A 24477-nucleotide genomic window follows, 5' to 3' on the forward strand; every position below is an offset into this window, starting at 1 on the left:
AGGTGATTGAAGAATGTAAGTTATGGTGAAGATGTGTGGGTGTGTGTGGTGGGTGGGTGGGGGAGGAGCAGCTGTAGTTGTTTCATTATCTCAAAGCATGCACACAATGAATGTTTTGAAAACCAACCAGTATCATATATTTCTGAAACACTTGATTAAAAAATGAAGAAAGAAAAATGAAAAGATAATAGTGCACTTCCAGGGCCACTATCACTTGACATATTATATTACAAAACAAATATATGCCTCCATAATAGCAAGGATAATTAAATGCTATGCAATTTTGATGCTCCTCCATGTTAATTTTTTTGTATTGAAATTCACGTTTGAAGTTTTTGCCTTTGTGAAAAAAATTGTTCTATGATACAGCAAATAGTGTATGTATCTTATATGGAAAAAAATTGTTCTATGACATACAGCAAATAGTATATGTATCTTATTTGGATAAACATTTTTTTTTCACTCAGTAAATGAGGGATGTATTGCAAGTAGATCTCTTTCTAACTTTTATCTAGTTGTCATTAGTGTTTCAAATATGAGTATTGGCGAATAAAATTAATTGTGTGTTTCCAATAACATGGCCTCGGAGAATAGGGTAGGTTGGTCAGGATGTTATTTTATTTTGTTTTATCTTTTTAAATATTTTTTGTTTTTAAAAAAATATTGCTTCAACCCAAAACCAAACAAAATGTCAGTCAGAATACTCCATCTGTGATACTTTGATGAAAAACTATGTACAGGCATCGTGAAAATGGTGAAGTCTCACAAGAAATAGTGGATGCGGAAACTGACATCAACTGAAGAAGACAATATAAAACTGTTCTTCCAATCTGTAATGGCTGTACATCTGATAGGAAGAAATAACAACACAGAGACATATAATATCCAAAACAACGGAAAACATGACTACCTGAACTAGACACCCATATATGACAATATATATATATATATATATATATATATATATATATATATATATATATATATATATATATATATATATATATATATATATATATATATATATATATATATATATATATATATATAGTTTTGGTAGTACTGGAACTCTTTCTTGGGTGTAACTCGGAGTTTCACGCATATTGCGATCATCAGACAGTGTCTGATGATCGCAATATGCGTGAAACTCCGAGTTACACCCAAGAAAGAGTTCCAGTACGACCAAAACTATTACGCTCTGCCACTGCGGTATAGAGCACTGTCTTAGCAGATTGATACTCACCGAGTTATATATATATATATATATAATAAAAAATCTACCTACCCCACATATTCTAAAATTGAGCGTAATCGGAACCACACAATTTGTTTTCGTTAGGCCTAATACTTGTGAACCTGAACACATCTGTATTTGAAGACAACTGAATCCTCTCTATCTACCAGTGAGGTATTTTTACACAAGTAACTACAAGTTGAGTAAATAGCCATATCAGATTTAAACGAATAAGATGTGAATTGTACAGTTTTGATGGACTGGCTTATTTTCATTTATGTTTAGAAATAAAAAAATAATTTTCAGTGAGGAGTATGTCCACATTTTATTCAGTGGATATTTTACATGTTGGTAATAATGAGGTGTTTTTTTTTTTAGCACAACTGATCGAAGGTTCAGTAGTGCTTACTCATGGTAAAGTGTTTGTCTGCAATGACAGATGACATCCCATTTTAAAAAAGACACTAGTTTGACTGAAACTGTATCAGCAGTACCAATGACGGGGGAGCTATTACATCGACGTCTCTGACTTGTTGAAGCACGCCCTCTACGTTCATCATATCTGACAAGATGAAACGTTATTCAGGTGTATTTGAGGATTAAGCTATTCCCTTGGAAATTTCGGCCACTTATCTGAAAAAAAATGACAGTTCACAATTTCTGTGTATTGGAATGTATGTGTTTCTTGAAACATGGTAATACATTTTATAGAAATATATGAAGGGAGACGGTAAAAAGCACCTGCTGACAGTTTTATGCACACGTACATGCAAGCAGTCCCGCGATGCACAGTAAATATCATCAAGTGTCACATATCATGCCACCTATATTTCCAAAGTAGGTCAATCCAATTAAAATTCTCATTTAGTAATACGCCCCATTTGCTTTATTTGCATTTATTTTCTTCGTATATTGTACTTTGTTTTCGATTTATTTTTGTTCCATGAGTGAGCATTTCTAGACGAGCAATGACATCAGATTTTAATCAGATATGCAGGGTAAGTATGTTTTGAGCAATCCACTAGATTATTATCAGCATATATAAGGATGCCTCTATTCTTTTTGGTGTTTCTCATTATTTTTTCGTGGTCGACTGGTCGATTAAAAGAAATAAAAAATCCCTTTCTTCATGTTTCTCTGCCTCTCCTTTTCCTCCTCAGTGTATCTGTATCTTTTATTTGGATTCCTGGGAACAAATGAAGCCCTTTCCCAGCTTCTCTCTACGCAATTGGCATGTTCTCAGACTTCCTATAGCTAGTTACTTGAATAACGACGTCCGTCATTAAAGAGAATCTGATGCTATGTTCATGAACAAGTGTCGTCGCCGCCGTGACTGTAAATCATGGATGTCATGAATAGTCCAGACACTTGTTTCTTCTTGCCAGAGATTACAAAAAAATAATTGTACTTTTTATTTTGATATCGGAGCTAAAAATATAGGTCTGTTGGGTAATTAGTGTCTACTCATAGCTGGGATCAGAATGTACGACGGGGGGGGGGGGGAGGGGGCTGCGGAGAAATTTGGAAACCATGAAAAAAACGAGGGTTCAAGGGGGGGGGGGCATGAAAATTCTGATGGTCTGAAAGGGGGAGCCCGAAATATTTTGCTCATGATTTGAACCAACTTTGTAATATCAACACAAGTTGAGGAAATGTTGTTAGAAACTGATCCTCATAAGGCCTGTGGGCTTGATGGAGTATCTGGACTTCGTCAAAAAGGCTTCCAAGCTAGTTGGTTTGATAAAGCGTACCAGCGAGTATTTCCATGACAGTTCTTGTATCTCTCCCCCCCCCCCCCCCCGTCGTACATTCTGATCCCAGCTATGAGTAGATTTATATAAATCGCTTGTACCGTCGGAGTCAACTAGAGTATAATTCGCTTGTACGGAGTCAACTCAGTATTGTCCACAAGTTTGGTCACCCCATCAGAAGTATTTAATCACTAAAATTGAAAGGGTCCAGCATAAATTTCTCAACTACCTTTATTTTGGGAAATCGTTCCCTGGTAAAGGAGTAAACCTTGATTACAGTAATCTTTGTCAGTATTTTAATATTCAAAGTCTTCAATCTCGTTGGAAATTACTGGATGCAGTATTTCTAACCCAATGTATACTGTTGCCAATATAATGTTCCGGAATCTCCGTTCCCAGCACATTTAAAACATGGCACGTTTTAATTCTACTCAAAGGAAAAAACTCGTTTTTACATACGACCTTCAATTTTATCAATGCCGTGCAAAACACTGACATATTTTCCAGTCTCAGTACTTTTAGAAAAGATGTCCTAAATGAAATAGTTGATGTGTGAATTTAACGAAAGTTCGGTAATTTTATCTTCTTTTATTTTATTTTATAATTTTATTTCTATTTGTACTAGTTTTGTAAATATTGTATGCATTTTAATCTTTTCCAATTTCAGAGTGTCTGTAAATGGGGTAATCCTGTAGACATCTCACATAAATAAATAAATAAATTTATTAGATAAATAAATAAATAAATAAATAAATAAAATAAATAAATAAATAAATAAATAAATAAATAAATAAATGATAAATAAATAAACCTCAGGAGTGGTCGTTTACCGAGTAAATTAAAAAAATTCTCGCGGCTTCGTCGCAATTACTTCAACAACCTATATTTAATATTGATTTGGGTGACAGCCATGTGAATGCCCTTCTCTGTCCGTCTGTCTCTGTCTGTCCCTCTCTCGTTCCCTCTCTCCCTCCCCCTCCCCCTCTCTCTCTCTCTCTCGCTCTCTCTCTCTCTCTCTCTCTCCTACTCTCTCTCTCTCTCTCAGACTCTCTCTCTCTCTCTCTCTCTCTCTCTCTCTCTCTCTCTCTCTCTCTCTCTCTCTCTCTCTCTCTCTCTCTCTCTCTCGTCGCACTTGCTCTGACTGACCTTTCCATCTTTTTGAAGGACATCCAATGATAGTAAACTTTGCCTGATATATTGAATTCACCTAATTCATAATTCCATCTTCACGTTTATTATTCATTAAAACACAAGATTAATATCAAGACGAGAGAAATACGCCTACGAATGTTCAACAAATACGGTATGTGTTAAGTTCTATGCTTTCAAATTGATAAATTGATAGATGTAATATATTTCTGCTTAAGAAATGAACTGACCTCAATATCAACCCAACCGCATAAAACGTTTTAATAACCAAATCAACGAGTTCATCTACCTAACATTCTAACTATATTGTACACTTCTAGATTAAATGTGTTGCTAAGCCTAAAGTGTGAAATGTCAATATCTTTCGGAGAATTTGCATGTGCAAAAAACCTTGATGAGAGAAAGAACAAATGCTTCTGATATTATATTCTATGATTATAGTTCGCCATTAAGTCATTATTGGTTGCACTTGGTCATTAATATTTCATTATCATTATTAATATGAAGTTGCCATGCCAACCTAATCGACAACAAACCGGAGGCAAAGTGTCAAGGTTCATACCCAGCCATGCGTCTCTTTCGAAAAGACATTCGTCGGGTGTGACTGTCTGACAACTCTGAAATAACCGTCCGAGTAAGAAGAATGGTTGCCTTCCCCATTGTGATGAAATGAACACAGCATTTTCATCTTGAAGATGATGCTTTTGTATACATTGGGACTTTATCTCCTGGTAGGTTACAGATGTATTAATAATTGCCCCACTCATTTTCAGAATGATGGATATATTCAGTATGTGCCATTTTGTTTTTCATGATACTGCCATTATAGTTTTGTTCGATCCCCGGCTCCACTTATTCAATGATAAGAAAATATAAATCTAACACAAAGATTCTTAAAGTAAATATCTCATTTTACGTTTTATGCGTACCATATGATGCATTTTATTGACAAATATTGCGACATTTTATCGACATTTTCCGTTTCTCATTTTGGTTGGTTTATGTCTTCCTATGTAGGACAGATAAGAATGTAATGTGGTCATTCAAGCAGAGCGAACATTTCATTGAATGGCACTGGGAATTTTCATAAACTTGGTCTTCTGCTTTGTGTTTGTGTAATATTTCCTGTGTTTTTCGTATATTACGGCCACCACCTTTGTCTTTGGTGCAGTATTTTTGTTACGAACGCAATGTTGATGATTAGATCGACGCTTGAAAAACCAAATCAAGCTGCAACGATCTATTGCAAGTGATCAATTGTGATTTAACATCTTCGACCTTCACTTTGCTATGTTTCTACATTTACTAACTAGTATTGACCTTACAGTCTATAATTTCCTCCATTTTGCCGTCCGTCTGTCCGTCTGTCTGTCTGTCTGTCTGTCTGTCTGTCTATCTGTCTGTCTCTCTGTCTGTCTCTATTAATATCTAAGTTCTTGAGACACTCACACGAGAGAGAGAGAGAGAGCGAGACAGACAGACAGACAGACAGACAGACAGACAGACAGACAGACAGACAGACAGACAGACAGACAGAGACTCATATGAGAGAAAGAGAGAGGAGGGAGGAGGAGCTGACAGACCTCAATATAAATATCACTAACGTTGTGCATGTACGTACTAATATATATTGCTCATTGTGTCAATTCCTACAATGTCGGGTTACTGAAATTCAACTTGAAGTCTTCAATTTTAATGTTTAGATACACACTCTGTCCTCGAACTTCATTACATAATTCTCATTTCAAGTTCGTTCGGTGGACGTCGGCCCGGGTAGAAGGGTTGTGAAGTGCGTTCCTTCGAGTAATCGGAGGTTTTGAGTCCCGGCTTTGGCCAATTGCTCTCGTCGCCAAATGTCGTAAACGAGGAGTAAAGATGGCCCGAGTATGCACATGATCCCAGACTCTCCTATCACTAGACGGACGCAATAATACTAATCGCACCACCCAGGTTGATGACGTACACACTCGGACTCTACCATACTCGTCAACACACAAGCGTTCTCGCTACATTACAACAGTTATTCGTATTTACTCTGTTCTTATACATGTAGAGTGAGGTTTACCGTTGAAGTCAACACATTTTGGTATTATTAGATCATCTATTACCTACATAGACTCAACTTTATTTCAAACTCGTTAGGACACCTATGCTTAATTCAGTGTTTTTCATCGTAACACATGAAAAAAAGATGGTTCGCCTCGGATCGGTCCTTCAGTTTAAAAGTTCAAAAATAGTAAGTAAAATAACTAGTAAGTTTATGTGTAAACGTTGGTGATACTTTCATTACATAATGATCATACTCTAACAGTCTGAATGACTCAGAAATAAACTCAGAAGGAAACTTTGAACAATTTTAAAAAAAATTAAAGTTCCAAAATTTCTGAACTAAACGACAATGTTCGCTACTACGCGTTCGTGGGGTCGCCTTGCATCGTACAATCAGTGACGCTGTGTTTTTTTTCTAACCCTGTCTTAAGTAGATTTGCCATTTTGTATCATTATTTACCTAGATTGAGGTGACATAGGGTCGGTTGGGTAATGAGAAATCTAGAATTAAGTACGACTGTTCTTGTCTTCATAAAGTCAGATGTCTGCAGTGCCAAAAATGACCAGTGAATTAATGTGATTGTCAAATTGAAGTATACTACCTCAGGTCTAATAATAAAAAAATTGTGTGGTTCCGATTACGCTCACTTTTAGAATAGGTGGGTAGGTAGATTTTTTTTGATTTATTTTATTACATGTATATAATTTTTTTTCATGCGTGAGTGTCTAGTTAAGGTTTTCCATTGTTTTCCAAATAGTCTCTGTGTTATTTATTTCTTCCTATCAGATGTACAGCCATTACAGATTGGAAGAACAGTTTTATATTGTCTTTTTAAGTTGATGTCAGTTTCCGCATCCACTACTTCTTGAGATTTCACAATTTTTGCGATTTCATTTTTTCTCTCGAATACGTGTACATAAAGAAGTTTAGGGTCTGCAGTGAAAAACTACGTGGGGTCGGGTAAACTGAACCAAACAGTTATTTTTTTAGGCCGTATCTGTACTAAGTGTACGTGAGAGGGAACAACTAAAAACATCAAAGTGTTATGACGTTTTACTGTAAATCCGTACCAATTTTTCACTCCACAGTTTGTAATATACAGTTTGTAATAGTACCCTTTCACGTACATTTAAAAAAAATGAAGTATGACGCCATGCTCTAGTGTTGTACGACTTAGATGAATTCATACCATTATCATGTTGTATGACAGGATGACGTCATACTGCAGTGTTATACGACTCGGATGCGACGTCCAACTCGATCGACTTATGACACCAGCCATCTCAAATTTATCCTTATACAGACATCACAATTATAAAGAAGCATATTGTGTCTTTAGTACTTTCATTTCATGATATAGCAGCATGCTCTTTTACAAGATTGTGTCATTTAAGTACCGAATCAGGTCCACATGGATTGACACTACAAGATAATACCGCTCCTTACAGTTAGAGAGAGATAAACAGATAGATAGATAGATAGATAGATAGATAGATAGATAGATAGATAGATAGATAGATAGATAGATAGATAGATAGATAGATAGATAGATAGATAGATAGATGGGTGAGTGGGCGGGTGGGTGGGTGGGTGGGTGGATGGATGGATGGATGGATGGGTGGGTGGATGGATGGATGGATGGATAGATGGATGGATAGATAGATAGATAGATAGATGGATGGGTGGGTGGGTGGGTGGATGGGCGGTTGGGCGGGCGAGCCAGCGGATGGACGGACGGACGGACGGACAAGCAAGCAAACAGACAGACCTACAGACAGACATATATTTTGAATTATTACTCGTTTTGTATTGTTGTCTGAAACTCTTAATACACTTTCAAGGCTATTGTTAACTATTTTGCAATATGTGCACGTGCTGTTTGCAATCGTCAAGAGAATAGGTCTTTCTCCTAATTTCATTTCTTTGTTTCATTCCCTTCAGATACTGAAGTATGTTTCATCGATTGAAGAGAAGGGTATGTATTATCTATTTTGACTGTTATTGACTGTTATTTTGACTGTTATATCTAGAGGGAAGGTGACAACACTTTCGGAAGCCTATGTGTTGGTTATCTATGGCTAATTGGTTACAGGAGGTGAGGGTTGGGGGTAAGTGATTGTCCAACCAAATGTTCACTGGACTAGCTGAATACCTTCTGTCACAAGCAACAGTTAATAATTTACTGAAGGCGGCCAGCAATACATTTATACGGGGGAAAAAACCGATTTTTAAAAAATCAGTTTTGTGTTGGGAGAAAAATATGCTTATCAGGTCCTATACACAAGTCACACATCTGTATTTAGAAAACAGTGCAAAACAAATTTAAAAAAATACCACAGACAAAGAAAAACCCAGCAAAATTAAGTTGGTGAGGTGATGGAGTCAAAGGTCAAATTCAAATTCATTCCTTAATACTGAGTCTGAGTGGCCTAGCGTGAACACAGAACAACTGCCATACACTATGTATACATTTGGTTTTCTACAGTAATAACACCGCCGCGCCAATTTCTCCGTGTGTGGTGAGATTCACTCAACAAATATTGTCACTTGGCGTGACGGATTATTAAATGTTGTTTTAAAGTGTTATTGAATCGAAAACTTGTCACGGTCTGGTTAATTGAAACAATGAATACTCGACTTTAATGAATTATTCATGTCTATACCTATAATTTGATGACTCTCGAAATGTCCAAAAATTCATATAACTGGGCAAGCTTGGCAATCAATCATTTTTTGCTTGAGTTGACAGTAATATGACGCAACTTTTTGCTATCAGTGAAGGAGCTTCGATCGAAAGTCCACTACTGATGAGTGAGTTTAATAGTACAGTCAATTCCAAAATACCGTGTAGCTTTTCTGTTTGATAGAACCTCGCAGAAACTAATAAGAAACGAACATGCTACACTTTTAAAATTGCAAGACTGAATGAATACAGTTTCTTGCTACATTTTGTCTAAATAAAATGAATTATACATGCCACCAAACAGACATCAAATGAATACATTTATATACGGTTTATGTCATTTAGACAAAATGTAGCAAAACTCACGATTTTGCTATTTAAGCGTGGCATATGCAGTGTGTGATTAATTTCTGTCTGGTTGTTTTTTTGAAATTAAATTATAACTGTATGTGTCATCGGTTCGACACTTAGCTCTCTTTAGCTTGTTAGAGAAAGACACACACGAGAAAATACGATACAGGCTTTGAATTAACAAATGTATACTGAAATTGTATGCTTAAAATTTAAACATTTCTAGGTAATTTTCTATAGGGGAGTGTATATAGATATCATGCTATGCATGCTATGCATGCTATCCCAGAGACTTCGGTCTGTGTTACTGTCTCACCATACTATATGGACGTGTCGAAAGCAAGTCTGGACAATGTAGTCCACACCATGACGACATCGTACAGTATAAGAAACTAGACTAGGACAATGCTATGATTACAAAATTAGCTATGCAATAAGTTAATATACGATCACTATTTTCCTCTGTGAACACAGAATGACTAAAACTAATTATCCAAGTTATTTAGAGTGTTATGAATAACCTGGCTATTCATTCTCGCAAACCAGAGCTGTTATTTCTTCCGCGACACTGCGAAATAACCTCTTGGCGGTACGTCTTGGACGGTGCTGTAACAGAGGCTGTGGTTTACGACGATGTGTCTATTTGGCAGCTCGTTTTCACCCCCCCCCCTCTCCCCCACCATCCCCGCCGTTGCATACCCTGTGTTAATCCACTTTCCTTCACCGCAGCTGAGTCACACTTCCTCCCGGATACAGCATAACATATCTTGTACATGAAATACTGTTTACTTGGTTACTCTTACTAATATAAGGGGATTGTTTTTTTCATTTGTTTTTTTTTTCATTAAAAAAAATTGCTTCGACCAAGACAAGATTTCCGTCGGTCATAACACTTCTGCTGTGATAGTTTGATGAGGTGTAAAAAAAAAGGAATGAAGAAAATTAGGCGGTATACCTATTTGAAGTAAACGATCACAACTTGATATTCACATTGTACTTTGTAAATTCAACAGTACTTTACAGTTTGAAAGTTCCGGGTCTCTCTGAAGTGAAATACATTTGCCAGAAAATTTACAGAAAATAAGAAGCAAATTCTCACAACTTTACCATTTTGAATGTAAACAAATATTTAAGGTCGGCAGCTTAAACTTAAGGTCGCCGGGTCAGTCGTGTTATTGTTATACTTAGCGTAACCGACAGTTACATTTTAACTCAAGTAATTTTGTGCACTTGCAACAGTTCATTAATAAATGTGTCTATATGTATATAAAGATAAGTCAACCTGGATGTATCGATTGGGACCTGATAGCGTAGAGGTTGGCATGTAAAGGATTTTATCGTGTGTGCTTACAGAGGATGCAATGGGTTATACAATAGCGCTGTAGGTGTTTTAGGGTCGCTGGACGTGGTGTTAACTTGTATTGTTATACGTATCGCGGGTAACAGTTGAAGCATACGCTTAGATTTAGTTTAGGTAGCTGTGTAACTTGATAGTGTGGAAAAAGACCGTGCACAAATAAACCACATTGTAATATTTTCTGAGGTTCTGTGGATTAATTTCGCACCAACAGTATCTCTGAAAATTATTCATCGAATCTTTGGCTGGGTTTTCTGTATTCCGGCTGCATCGTTACCATCTCATCGCAATCATGGTCAGATTTTCTGTCCTAAATTTGTATAGGTTAATGTTGCTGACAATAACCGTGTATTCTGTGGTAATTTTACTTATTATTAAATAATTTGACAGTTCCATTCTGACAGATAGGCAATCCTATAAAGCTAGGCCTCTGATTTCAGATCTACACAATTCCAAATATTATAAAGGCGCGCAAAACATGATCAACGCTCATATGGATTATTGTAACAGCTTCTCTGTTATATACTAACTTGAAGTCTTTAATACCTTCCCATTGAATGTCAAGTTTGTTTTCAAATTAATTTTAGTGAATTTTAAATCTAATTGTTGATATCAGAGACTCCCGGATTTAGTTTGATGATACTCAATACAGTACTCCCCAGACGACATAATTATGGAATATGTGATTTTTCTTTTGTCGACAAAGGTTGGTGCTCCCATTATGGGCCATACGGTGACCACTGTTATAGAGTCATCGACTCTCGTGCCACCTACCGTGATGCCCAGAAATACTGTGAAAACTTGGCATTTCATTTGGTCAGCATTACAAGCCAGGATGAAGAAGATTTCATATATGACATATATGACAGTAAGTTCAATACCAAACATGTATGACTTTTAACTACTTACCAGATGTATGTGACCTTTAACTCCTTTATAAAACAAGTTTTAAACAAACCAGTTTGAACCAGTCTTAACTAGTTTGAATCAATGTGAAACACTGCAGTTTGAACTGTTTTGAACCTGTTTAATATCCCTCTGAGTTACGCACGCACACACACACACAGACACACACACACACACACACACACACAAACAAACACAGACACACACATTCACATAGAGAGACAGACAGAATCCCCACAGACACATGTATTATATTTATTTATCCATCGATATTCATCGATATCCATCAATAAAATAGCTCGATAAGTTAGTTTTAATACGGAAACCTGGGATTGATTTATGGGTCAATGTTTTGAGCTCGAATGATGCGCAAAAGTTCTTCTTGCTGACTTCCAGTGAAATCAAAATGACAACTGTTGCAGTACTTTACTGTAGGACTTCTCTTCGTCGAACAACTTTTTCTTCAATTTTCTTTTTGCAGCTGCTCGTGTTATAAAAACCTTTCAGGGACCTGCTTTTGTCTATCTAATTTATTCCAAGACACTGTCGGTAGAATTTACGCATTTTTCATTATCATAACAATTTCGACAAATTATTTACATGTTACTCCAGTGTCGAAGATCGTGTATAGTTTCTAGGAAATCCATTTGTTTCAGTTTCAAAACAGTTCTTACAAACCAATATAAGTATGTATGTTCTAGTTACCAATCTCTCAGACAGACTGAACAAGGATGCCGCAGAACTAACAATACTTTTTCGAGACGATAAAATACTCAACTAACAATGTCATTTACAGTAGCATTGACATCTTTGTGTAACGTGTATTTTACAGGTGTTTACTGACAACTGTTCATCACACATGCATGATGCCTCCCTAGGCAACATATGAAATATGATTATAAAATATGTGATTCTCTAATGATTCACCAGAGTTTTTGTATGTTTAAAAAAAAGAAAAAGAAAAGAATATTGATCAATTCACAGTTATTTTGTGGAAAGGCAGTCGCCAAGTATTTTGGAAACTCTGCCAGTGAAATGTATTTATTTCTTTTTTCCAGATCTGCATAACGTAAACGACTACTGGATTGGCTCTCACTATATGGCATCTGATGGTATTGACACATCAACTGACGAGGAGGTAAGATGATCATGAAATGTCGATTATTAAATTGTACAATCATGAATTGTTACAGCCCTATTCCTGTTAGAGACCAGAAGCTCTGCTTGTATACAACCACGCTGAAACCAATGATAAGCCACACATACTACATTCTAAGATTGCAAGACTGAATGAATACTGTTTCTTGCAACATTTTGTCTAAAAGAAATGAACTAATCCATACACATATCAAATGCATACATCAAAACATTGCCCCCCCCCCGATCCCCAGCATGTCTTCGTCTACTTGCAATACGTATAAGTAGTTTTATTTCATTTATATGCAAAACGTAGCAAGAAATCGTGATCTTGTTTTCTTGCATAACGTTCACTTTCGTGTTGGTCTCTATGTGGTTGGAGCAAACAGAACCAATGAACACTAACATGAAACGCGCTGTACAACTAAGTCAACGTACGTACATATAGACAGTGAAGGTAAGGGGAACTTTCTCCTATATAGATCAACCATCTAGCATATAGACGGGTAAAGGATTGTACTCATTGCGCATAATACTATTAACTTGTACAATCAACTCCTGTGCTGCAAGTTTTGACTATATATCACTTCGAGCCAAAATGGCAACAATTCCGATTCGTCACCGATAAGTTCAGGGAGAGAGGTTGTACGTTTTGATAGTAAATCACCATCTTTTTAAAACATTCAGACATCTAGACAATGATGGAGTGGCGCAAACGTGTGTTTTCAGTCTACATTTCTTTGCCAAAACCTCATATCATTGGTGCCCTATAGTGTACATGAACGTACACATGTACATCTTGTGACATCGTGTTATTTAGGGAAAGTGAGTGACGAAGAGATACTTTCAAAAAGAAGAATTTGACACGGCCAATGACAACAGGTCATACATTCATGTATGTATGTATGTATGTATGTATGTATGTATGTATGTATGTATGTATGTATGTATGTATGTATGTATGTATGTATGTAATCAGCGTGCGAAATTAACGCCGGTCCTTCGGCCCGAGACCAACAGATTTCCGTTCGGACCGACAGTTTTTCAGAATTACGACAACGTGTCGGTCCTTATGACCGACGGAAATTTGGACTAAATAATAACATTTATTTAAAGATATATCCAATTTCACCTACATGAATCTGATCTTGTGTTAACTATTTCACCCTCGACATCTCGTTCAAGTCAAGCGACACAGAGCTAGCTCGCTCCGTGTTGTTGTCAACTAAATGTTGATATCATGTCTACATACATGTATGACGTAGCATACAGCATTTGCTTTATGAAATTATGTTAGCAAACACATGGTTGGCTGAATTTCTCTAATTATTTTTGTCTTGTCTAATCAGAACGTCTTAGACATTCAGACTCATTTTACGCATTCAGCGCTTGCGTCTTTTTCCGCCATGATATCGTAATCATTTAATCATTGTTGTAAAGTTTACTGTTCGAAGTGTATGAAACTTTTAACGTGCTTGAGACAGTTCCACGTTGTATTTATAAAGTATGTGGCAATATTTAATGAGCTTCCGAAGAAGAAGACGAAACAGACACTGTTTTTTAAAGGCTGGTATTAAAGCCGGTAAATGTTAGCGGGTTTCCCGATCAATTTACCGGATTCCCCCATGTGTGTGGCCATGATCAAAACAAACTGACGGAAAACATATAACTACTCTGAAAATGGCATTTTAACTAATAAAGAAGGCAGGTACACTTCGTAAAATATCTTCAGTACGGTAGGTTTTTTTGTAAAAACAGTAAAAAAAAAAAATACGTAGTCTGATTGCTTTCAATTTGATGAATATGATGATGTACGTCGTCATGTTGTAATCAACGTATAAACTTAGAAATGTTGCATTTTTGTTGCCATTGTTGTATCTGGAAAATTACTGCATCATGGCAAGCACGGGTTCATAGTGGATGACACATTACAGTACAGTTACCATATTACGTTCCCATGTCAAAAAAAAAAATCGCACTGCACTGTAAGACATGTTTAGCCATGATAGTTCTCTTCATCATGGTCAGATTTCTTACACAAACAACCGGTGACGATACTCAATACACCACGGTAGGGTATACGGGTAGGGCTTTATGGGGGGGGGGGGTGGCCCTTCTGTACATATTTGTAAAGACTGAAGGAAGACGAAACCGCTCAGTGTCACTGTGTGGCTGGAAATTGAAATAAAGCAAATACACAGTTTTCAAGAGGGATAGTTATGCGACAAAACCTTCTGCTATGATGAATTTGTGGGTCTACGTTCGCTAAGAGTTGGAAAGCTACATCAGCTGTTGCCACATACGATGAATCTGACATTGGATTATGTGATTCAGAATTTAGTGAATCGTACAGAGAGGAAGGAGAGGACTGTGATCTCTTAGAGATTGCAGATAATGTAGATTTATTGATTCATTCACCCATATTATCTACAATCTATGGATATGTATTTCTATGGTGGAATGAATACATTCAGTCTCAGACCACTATAGTCTATAGGAACAGATTATGCGAGAATGAATATTCATAGTCTCTGGGTTCATAGTTACAAATGAAAACCTCTACTCACATAGTCAAAAAGTACTTGCTTGTGAATCCAAAATTTACTTCCAAGTTATTTTTTGACTCTGTGAGTGGAAATTTTATGAAATAATAGTGGATAGTGAACAATTCGTTGTACTCTCTTTTACTTTTATATCTAAAGATATGTTGTATCATATCAAAGTTCAAAATCATTTAATCTGTAAATGGGGGGGGGGGGGTGTAGATACAGGTCGTGAACGTGAACTGCATTGAGTATGGACCAGCAGTTTTCCTTAAGGACCAGCAGCATTTGCTACCTGTCGGTCCTTATGACCAGTAGTCATTTTCCCTTAAGTTCACACACTGGTGTGTATGTGTGTGTGTGTGTGTGTGTGTATGTGTGTATGTATGTATGTATGTATGTATGTATGTATGTATGTATGTATGTATGTATGTATGTATGTATGTATGTATGTATGTATGTATGTATGTATGTATGTATGTATGTATGTATGTATGTATGTATGCAAATTAGCTGATGATATATCAACATATAATGGTAGACTTTGTTTCAAATTGACTTTGTCTTGTTTTGAAACACAAGCAGGATTCTCACAACGATAACTGCATCCTCCTGACAAGGGACAGGACATCAGCATTGACAACTTGTGACAATTATCATGGATTTATTTGCAAAGGCCCTCGAAGTAAGTCTGACGTATTTACTGCTACTTGTATATATATGTGAGAGAGAGAGAGAGAGAGAGAGAGAGAGAGAGAGAGAGAGAGAGAGAGAGAGAGAGAGAGAGAGAGAGAGAGAGAGAGAGAGAGAGAGAGAGAGAGAGAGAGAGAGAGAGAGAGAGAGAGAGAATAATTCCATGGTCGCGTGTTTTTTTTAAACAGTTATGAACGTCGCACAGGGGATGGAAGCGGAACTGAGAAATGAAAATTGCAGAGATCGAAATATAAGTTGTGACACCTTGGCTTCCTTCGCCATTGATGGACAATTAGAAGCTGAAGATAATTTAGTGGGGTGTCCTACGTTTGAGAGTGGAAGGCACTCTGGAGTGTTCAGCCTGCCAAACTGGTGGCGAGTGGACTTGGGTATCGTGCACTTGCTGTTCGCTGTTGGAATTGTGATTGGTGGTGATGGTAAGTCAACATAGATTCAACTATACTTTTTACATTGTATTACAATATAAATGCCGATGATAAAACCTTTAGATAGGGGTGTGAATGGGTGACTGGCTTAAAATGGTACGGTCGTATAGCGGGGTGGGCCTCTTGATTAAATATCATGACTCGTTGAAACATGTCAAATCCCAGGAGAAATCGTTTACTTTGTACATTTGCAAAACAATTTTGTGGTATGTACACCCTTCATTTATTATCGTATTTGATTATGAGGCAGCAGGTGATATCAGAGAGAATATCTCCCTTTGTTTGTATATACGTAGAGTGAAAAGTGAGGACCAAATAGATACTGAGATCGACAGTGGTTGATTAATTGAGGTTTTGAAGACCCCATTATTTAATTATGTACATGCCCTTATTAACCAAAAATGTACAGGCAGGGAACACCCCCCCCCCCCAATACCCTTCCCTGCAGCGACCATGTAGAAAACCATTGCCTGATTAAAGTGTGCACCTCACGGAACTCTATTAAACAGGACAAGAATGATTTAAAAGATGTAAAACCAAATTGGCCACCTGCACAAAACAGTGCAAATGGACAAAGGTAACCCTCTTCGGGCCAAGTCCACGTAAAAGTCTGTGGAAGGTTTAGGGTTAAGTTTGCCGAAGAGGCACAGTAATCCACAATCTGATTAAAATCTGATGTGGTGAAAGCGGCTAAATGTCCTTATTTACCTCTATTCATCGTATTGTGACGTTTGTTTTGTTCGGAGTGATCGCCGCCTTCCCACAATCCTTACAATATTGTCCACGTCCAATGGGATTGTAGATTACACCGGTTCAGATGTGGGAAGGCGGCGATCACTCGGAACAAATTGAAAGTGGATGCACAATGCTAGACTTTCACTTACACGTAATTTTCACTAGGTTATATAGAACACCTGTGCAAAGCTTGTCCCCTCACTTGTCAGTAGTTACGTCATATCAAGATAATAATTTTCCGCTTTCCCACGAACCGCCGGAAATTTATTTTTTAAGTGCAGTCACATTGTTGCTATTTTCCCTTTATGACCTCTCAGTATTAGACAGTTAACATTTACCCTTTAACCTATTCAAAGTCACCTTGACAGGCTGTCATCAAGTTTGTGATTTTGTATATACAGGTTATGGCGTTGGTGATTTTGAAGTGACAGCAGGTATGAACGAACACTTTGATTCATACACATTATGTTCATCGTCAAGCTATGGAGGAAACGAGTTTATTATCGGAGAGGAGAGAATTCTTGAATGTGACGATGGCATTCCGGCCAAATACGTTGGCATTCGTAAACGTGGAGACACCTATGGTGCGTTGTCTCTGTGTGAAGTGCTAGTCTACGCAGGAGGTAAGAGTCATTGAAATGCTGGTGTGTACCTTTGACTTCGGTTGGTTGCTTGTTTGTCTGGTTGCTTGTTTGTTTATAACTCCCCATCCGACCAATATGTTGATAAACGTGTATATAGACAGACAGACAGACAGATATATATATATATGTATATATATATATATATATATATATATATATATATATATATATATATATATATATATATATATATATATATATATATCTGTCTGTCTGTCTGTCTATTTATAGCTTAGATAAAGACGTCTCACTGAAGAGAACAATGATCAGTTCTCATCAGATCAGAGTATTATAGACTTAATCCATGGAAATAGGCAGTCCTCAGTTGATTTGTGACCTAATTCTTTGGCTCAAGTGTATATACATGTGAGTGAGTGTGTGTGTGTGTGTGTGTGTGTGTGTGTGTGTGTGTGTGTGTGTGTGTGTGTGTGTGTGTGTGTGTGTGTGTGTGTGTGTAACGTGTACGTCTACATGATGTGATCTCTAATTCTGGTTTTCAGAATCATGTACAAGTTCAACCGATGAGGTTCCTCCGGGTCAAGCAATGAAGACATCAGAAGTTCATTTTCTTCATGGCAGTATATATTTTGTAGGATGTAATCAAGACTATGGTCTTCTCGGCGAAGCAGTAGCAAGATGTTTTAACGGAAATTGGTATCCAAAACGACCGGAGTGCCAGGGTAAGTTGGGCTTTAATCTGAGTTTGTATATATGTAGTCTGTTTTGTTCATTGTTTGTCTGCATAGAAAGTTTTTATTATTCAAACTGTTTGGTTGGTCTGCTAAAGTAAGACAGGTTCATTTTGAATGGTGTGGTTATTACAATGTACATTGGCGATGCAAACGATGGTTAACTAGAAGACTTAATGATATTTTGTTAACTAAAATACAGTATACGTCTGTCTGTCTGTCCGTCTGCCTGTCTGTCTGTCTGTCTGTCTGTCTGTCTGTCTGTCTGTCTGTCTGTCTGTCTGTCTGTCTGTCTGTCTGTCTGTCTGTGTCCGTCCGTCCGTCCGTCCGTCCGTCCGGCCTGTCTGCAATTAAAAAATGACGTGAGCATAATACAGAAGACTACACATATGAATAATTTAACGCCCTGTATCCATTTTTTTGTAATTTAATCAATTAATGATTGTACCTGGTGACACCAACACCACCTACTGGAGGTATGAACTGAATCAATTAGTATGATTAGTATGATGACATTTCTACTGACGCATATTCGCTAAAGGTAAGGATATAATCGAAATGAAGACCATATTAAATTAATTAATAACCTTCCGAAAGAAAGTCGACAAAACACATTAATTTGAACCCCCCATCAATTTTCAATATTTTTTGAGTCGGTTTAAAATGTCATTCATTATTGACTAAGCGTGACTGGTAACCTTCTATATTTGTTAATTCATATGGGGGGGGGGGGCGTTATTTCAGAAAATAAAGACAGTTTCAAAAACTACACACACACACACACACACACACACACACGCACACACACACACACACACACACACACACACATATATATATATACACACATATATATATAATTATATATAATCCCATGAAATCAACTCCGAGTATGATTCCGCGGACTAATACAAATTCGAGCAGGTAGGTGAGAATTTGTAGGCCGTGGAATCATACGAGGAGCATTATGACGTAAAACTAACATGGAAAGTGGAAACTGGTGTTTTATGTGTTTGATCAATCTGATTAAAATCCGAATTTCTGCTCAGTGAGACACACAGCCAATCAGGTTGCGTCTTACTTGTCATGGGCATACATGTACGCATTGAATATCAACAACAAGGCATCGATTCCATGGCATTATATATTTATCACATAACTAAGTATTCCCCGATATTTTTCTAAAATTTTAAGTCGTATATTACGAATACCGCATCGTTTCATCGCACTACATTCTTCATCGCGTATTACAAAATATAAACGCCCCGGCTATGCAAATTACGTAATCGCGGGGTCGGACCTGTCGCGAGGTCAAGCTTACCTCTCGACGGTATATTGATCATACTATCCTGTGGTTTTTCAACCAAAATTATCGGTTACAACCTTGCGATGTGCATGTAATACCAAATTTAGTTTAAAACGTAAGTAGAATTTGTCTGAATACTACATTTGTTCCGTCATTTTCATCATATTTGCTCACAGGTCAGGCTGTGTATTAAAGTTCGGAGCTCTGAGCTCACGTCACGGAAAATCGGAAGTAAGCTTGCCGGCTGCTACATCGATCGTCTATATGCTTTAATAGATAGAATCAAATTTATCAAATAAAAATAAAAGTACCTCTACGTCGTATCAATCTCATGCCACCCAAAGATATATGCAACGTAATATGTGCATTTACGTTTTGAAAGTACGTAATTATTACGATAACTTGATCGTAACGTAGGATTGGCAGGAACACTCGGACAGTAAAGAGAAAAAATAGTTCGGAGGAACAGGGGTGATGTGGGTTTTTGATCTGCCCTGTTTGACGTCACACAGGAGAAGATTTGCACGTATATATATATATATATATATATATATATATATATATATATATATATAGGTTCTGGAGAGTCATTTCATGATTTTACATCATCTGCAATATACAATGACTTGTGATTTTCAGAGAAACACCAGGTTCACCTTGTGCCTTTATAGGATATCTTTGCAGTGGGCTAATGCATTATGGGGAGTCAACAGAAATAATACATGAGAATGTTTTAATCCTATGAGCTTATAAAGGCTGCAATGGATTGTCTCACTCGGGGCCGTTGTATAGTTATAGATCCGTGCCAGGGGTATATTAATGTAAAAAAGCACAGTGTTGGAAAGCGCTATATAAAAAACTAGCGTTATTATTTTACAGTGCTAGTCAATGTTTCTTCTAGGTTTCTAAAGTGTTGTGTAGTTCTTTAACAAAGTCAGTCTGATGGTTGCAACTTACTTAAATATCGTTGTCGAATGTGTATCTCCTGTGAAAAATACATGTCCCCAGAAAACTACTCTGAAATTGACACGGGAGAAGTCAAGCATCACCCTCTTCTGAAAAAACGTAACCTCGGCAACGAAGATGATGAGAAACTGAATCCACAAATGAATGGGGTAAAATAATAATTGGATGGTTCCTATGTTTCCCTATTGCACTTCGTCATGGTAACTGTATACAGTCATACAAACATATTCAAGGAATGTTCATCAGAGCAAATTGCCGACTCTAATTACACTGGGGACGGATGAAATGTACAAATATCATTACATTTATTAATTTACTAGTAGTCCATTAGGATAATTACTTTCCTGCCTTCACATGATGTCGATTTCATTATTGTCATTATTTGTCAAGATGATGAATCTTGAGGTGGTTAAAGGGTCATTATTACCCGGCCCTGGTTGTTGAACAGTCGGTTTTATAAGATAAACACAAACTAAAATTATTGTCGCAACATGTTGATATAACAGTGATAAGCTATTGAATGGACGTTGGTTTTATTATAGTCTCAGAAGGGAGGCGTCTCTGAAAACCAGTTAAACTATGTTAATCACATAAGTGGTGATTGTAATCACACAGTAGAGGAACCGCTTTCATTCACTTGTGCAATGTACCACATTGAAGAACAATATATTTAGTTTGTGTCTATCAATAGTAAACTGAAGGCTGGATTACCAGTGTCGCATCTTTCATAAATTGTATAGTATGTACATGTCAAATGATCATGTCTGTATATATATCATGTTGGCGAGTTAGTATTGAACTGAAGCGTTTGCTAAGAGAATAGATAATGGTGCAGTAGTCATTGGGTGAATGGACTGTGAAGTGTTCGTTGGTAGAATTGATAATAAGTGTCCTTGGTAGGATTGTTCGTGATAACGTGTTTGTTAGTAGAATTGATATTGATGAAGTGTTCATTGGTAAAATCGATAATGGTTAAGTGTTCGTTGGTAGAATTGATAGTAGTGAAGTGTTCGTTGGTAGAACTGATAATAGTGAAGTGTTCGTTGGTAGAATCGATAATAGTGAAGTGTTCGTTGGTAGAATCGATGAAAGTGTTCGTTGGTAGAACTGATAATAGTGAAGTGTTCGTTGGTAGAATCGATGAAAGTGTTCGTTGGTAGAACTGATAATAGTGAAGTGTTCGTTGGTAGGACTGATAATAGTGAAGTGTTCGTTGGTAGAACTGATAATAGTGAAGTGTTCGTTGGTAGAATCGATAATAGTGAAGTGTTCGTTGATAGGATTGATAATAGTGAAGTGTTCGTTGGTAGAATTGATAGTAGTGAAGTGTTCGTTGGTAGAACTGATAATAGTGAAGTGTTCGTTGGTAGGATTGATAATAGTGAAGTGTTCGTTGGTAGAATTGATAGTAGTGAAGTGTTCGTTGGTAGAACTGATAATAGTGAAGTGTTCGTTGATAGGATTGATAATAGTGAAGTGTTCGTTGGTAGAACTGATAATAGTGAAGTGTTCGTTGATAGGATTGATAATAGTGAAGTGTTCGTTGGTAGAATTGATAGTAGTGAAGTGTTCGTTGGTAGAACTGATAATAGTGAAGTGTTCGTTGGTAGAATCGATGAAAGTGTTCGTTGGTAGAACTGATAATAGTGAAGTGTTCGTTGGTAGAACTGATAATAGTGAAGTGTTCGTTGGTAGGATTGATAAGAGTGAAGTGTTCGTTGGTAGAATCGATAATAGTGAAGTGTTCATTTATTAGAATTGATAATGGTGAAGAGTTCGTTGGTAGGATTGATAATAGTGAAGTGTTCGTTGGTAGAACTGATAATAGTGAAGTGTTCGTTGGTAGAACTGATAATAGTGAAGTGTTCGTTGGTAGGATTGATAATAGTGAAGTGTTCGTTGGTAGGATTGATAATAGTGAAGTGTTCATTTATTAGAATTGATAATGGTGAAGAGTTCGTTGGTAGGATTGATAATAGTGAAGTGTTCGTTGGTAGAACTGATAATAGTGAAGTGTTCGTTGGTAGAACTGATAATAGTGAAGTGTTCGTTGGTAGAATTGATAATAGTGAAGTGTTCGTTGGTAGGATTGATAATAGTGAAGTGTTCGTTGGTAGGATTGATAATAGTGAAGTGTTCGTTGGTAGAACTGATAATAGTGAAGTGTTCGTTGGTAGAACTGATAATAGTGAAGTGTTCGTTGGTAGAATCGATAATAGTGAAGTGTTCATTTATTAGAATTGATAATGGTGAAGAGTTCGTTGGTAGGATTGATAATAGTGAAGTGTTCGTTGGTAGAATCGATAATAGTGAAGTGTTCATTTATTAGAATTGATAATGGTGAAGAGTTCGTTGGTAGGATTGATAATAGTGAAGTGTTCGTTGGTAGAATCGATAATAGTGAAGTGTTCATTTATTAGAATTGATAATGGTGAAGAGTTCGTTGGTAGGATTGATAATAGTGAAGAGTTCGTTGGTAGCAATCGTGTGTAACATTGAAAGATCCTACTACAGAGAGCATCAAAGTGAAGTGACGAACTTGAACACGCATGCGCTAATATCATACCACAAGTAAGGAATATTCCTTGTCCGTGACGTAGTGGCATACTCAATATACAAAACATACTTGTTAGATAATCGCAGTATGTACACACACACCCCAACACTTTATAGGTCAGGATAGAGTCATTCAGTGGTCACCGCATATTACCGAATAGTCCAACCTCATTTTGAACTTGGTGAATTTTTGTCACTGTATGTCATTCATATCATTGCTATGCCCTTTCACATGTTATGCAAATTTGATGACAGTGATTATTTATTGCTTTGCGGCAACGTTTTTCGCATTAGTTTTTATGAAGTCTGATTGATGATATGTCATTAATATGATGATGATAATATTTGATACTCAATATCAGTAATTGTATTTGATATTACTCATAACTAAATAGTTAATGATATGATTGAATTATTCAATGTCGACACATATATAACCTGGTTTAGATCGACCCTTTTCGGGTTTGGCAATTGTATTTCAAGTTTCGCAATTTCATATGATTTTACCAATATATATTCAATGATTTGGTCAGATCAAAGAATTTGTTCATACCGTAGCAAATAATGTTGATAACGACACACTAATTTGACGATATCATGACTTTGTATCCAAGGTAGGCGTAACCACCAATGTGATTGACACGTGGAAATGAGCGCATCAGCAAATTATGAGTCAATAAATAAGTCACTTACACCAAATTTTCAGCGAAATATAAGCCATACCGGTCAGCGGTAACAAAAGAAAGAAAATATCGAGATATTGGTATGGGAAAGAATGGAGATATATAGAGATATCATGAAATAGAGAGATATCATGAAATAGAGATACTTAGAGATATCATGAAATAGAGATATTTAGAGATATCATGAAATAGAGATACTTAGAAGTTAGAGATATCATGAAATAGAGATATATAGAGATATCATGAAATAGAGACATTTAATGGAGATATCATGAAATAGAGACATTTGGAGACACCATGAAATAGAGACAAAGATAACACACAATCGTCATTTACACTGTGTGGGCTCTGTATTTAGTTAATGATATCAACAGTAACAGCATGCATACTACTACAAAATCCGTGGTCAACAGCCAGTGGAAGTAGGTAGAATATGGAAAGCCCTGAAATTGAAAATAATATGTAGGGAAACTGTTTCAGTACATAGACTGCATTTTTAAGTACACGTGTAATATGAAAATAGAGTACTCTACCAACTTTCACTGGCTGCTGACCATGGATTGTGTTTGAACTTCAACATATTGTACCTTGTGTAGTA

The 24477-nt window shown here is 36.7% G+C and overlaps 1 protein-coding gene and 1 long non-coding RNA gene across 2 annotated transcripts in view; both read left to right on the forward strand.

The window, feature by feature from the left end:
• The first annotated feature begins 4739 nt into the window (after positions 1-4739).
• Positions 4740-11344, forward strand: LOC144453439 (uncharacterized). The gene is made up of 3 exons (XR_013482416.1): positions 4740-4865; positions 8126-8159; positions 11282-11344. It is a non-coding gene; the product is annotated as an uncharacterized LOC144453439 (long non-coding RNA).
• Positions 11345-11401: 57 nt separating this feature from the next.
• Positions 11402-24477, forward strand: part of LOC144434349 (adhesion G protein-coupled receptor L3-like) — a 44566-nt gene continuing 31490 nt past the window's right edge. The window contains exons 1-6 of the mRNA XM_078122804.1: positions 11402-11443; positions 12540-12619; positions 15747-15846; positions 16043-16291; positions 17437-17658; positions 18180-18359. Of these exons, the coding sequence (XP_077978930.1) occupies positions 12581-12619; positions 15747-15846; positions 16043-16291; positions 17437-17658; positions 18180-18359 (790 nt within the window). The 5' untranslated portion in view covers positions 11402-11443; positions 12540-12580. The remainder of the gene's footprint in view (positions 11444-12539; positions 12620-15746; positions 15847-16042; positions 16292-17436; positions 17659-18179; positions 18360-24477) is intronic.

The sequence above is a fragment of the Glandiceps talaboti genome, chromosome 1 (genome assembly GCF_964340395.1).
Source record: "Glandiceps talaboti chromosome 1, keGlaTala1.1, whole genome shotgun sequence".
Taxonomy (NCBI): Eukaryota; Metazoa; Hemichordata; class Enteropneusta; family Spengelidae; genus Glandiceps; species Glandiceps talaboti.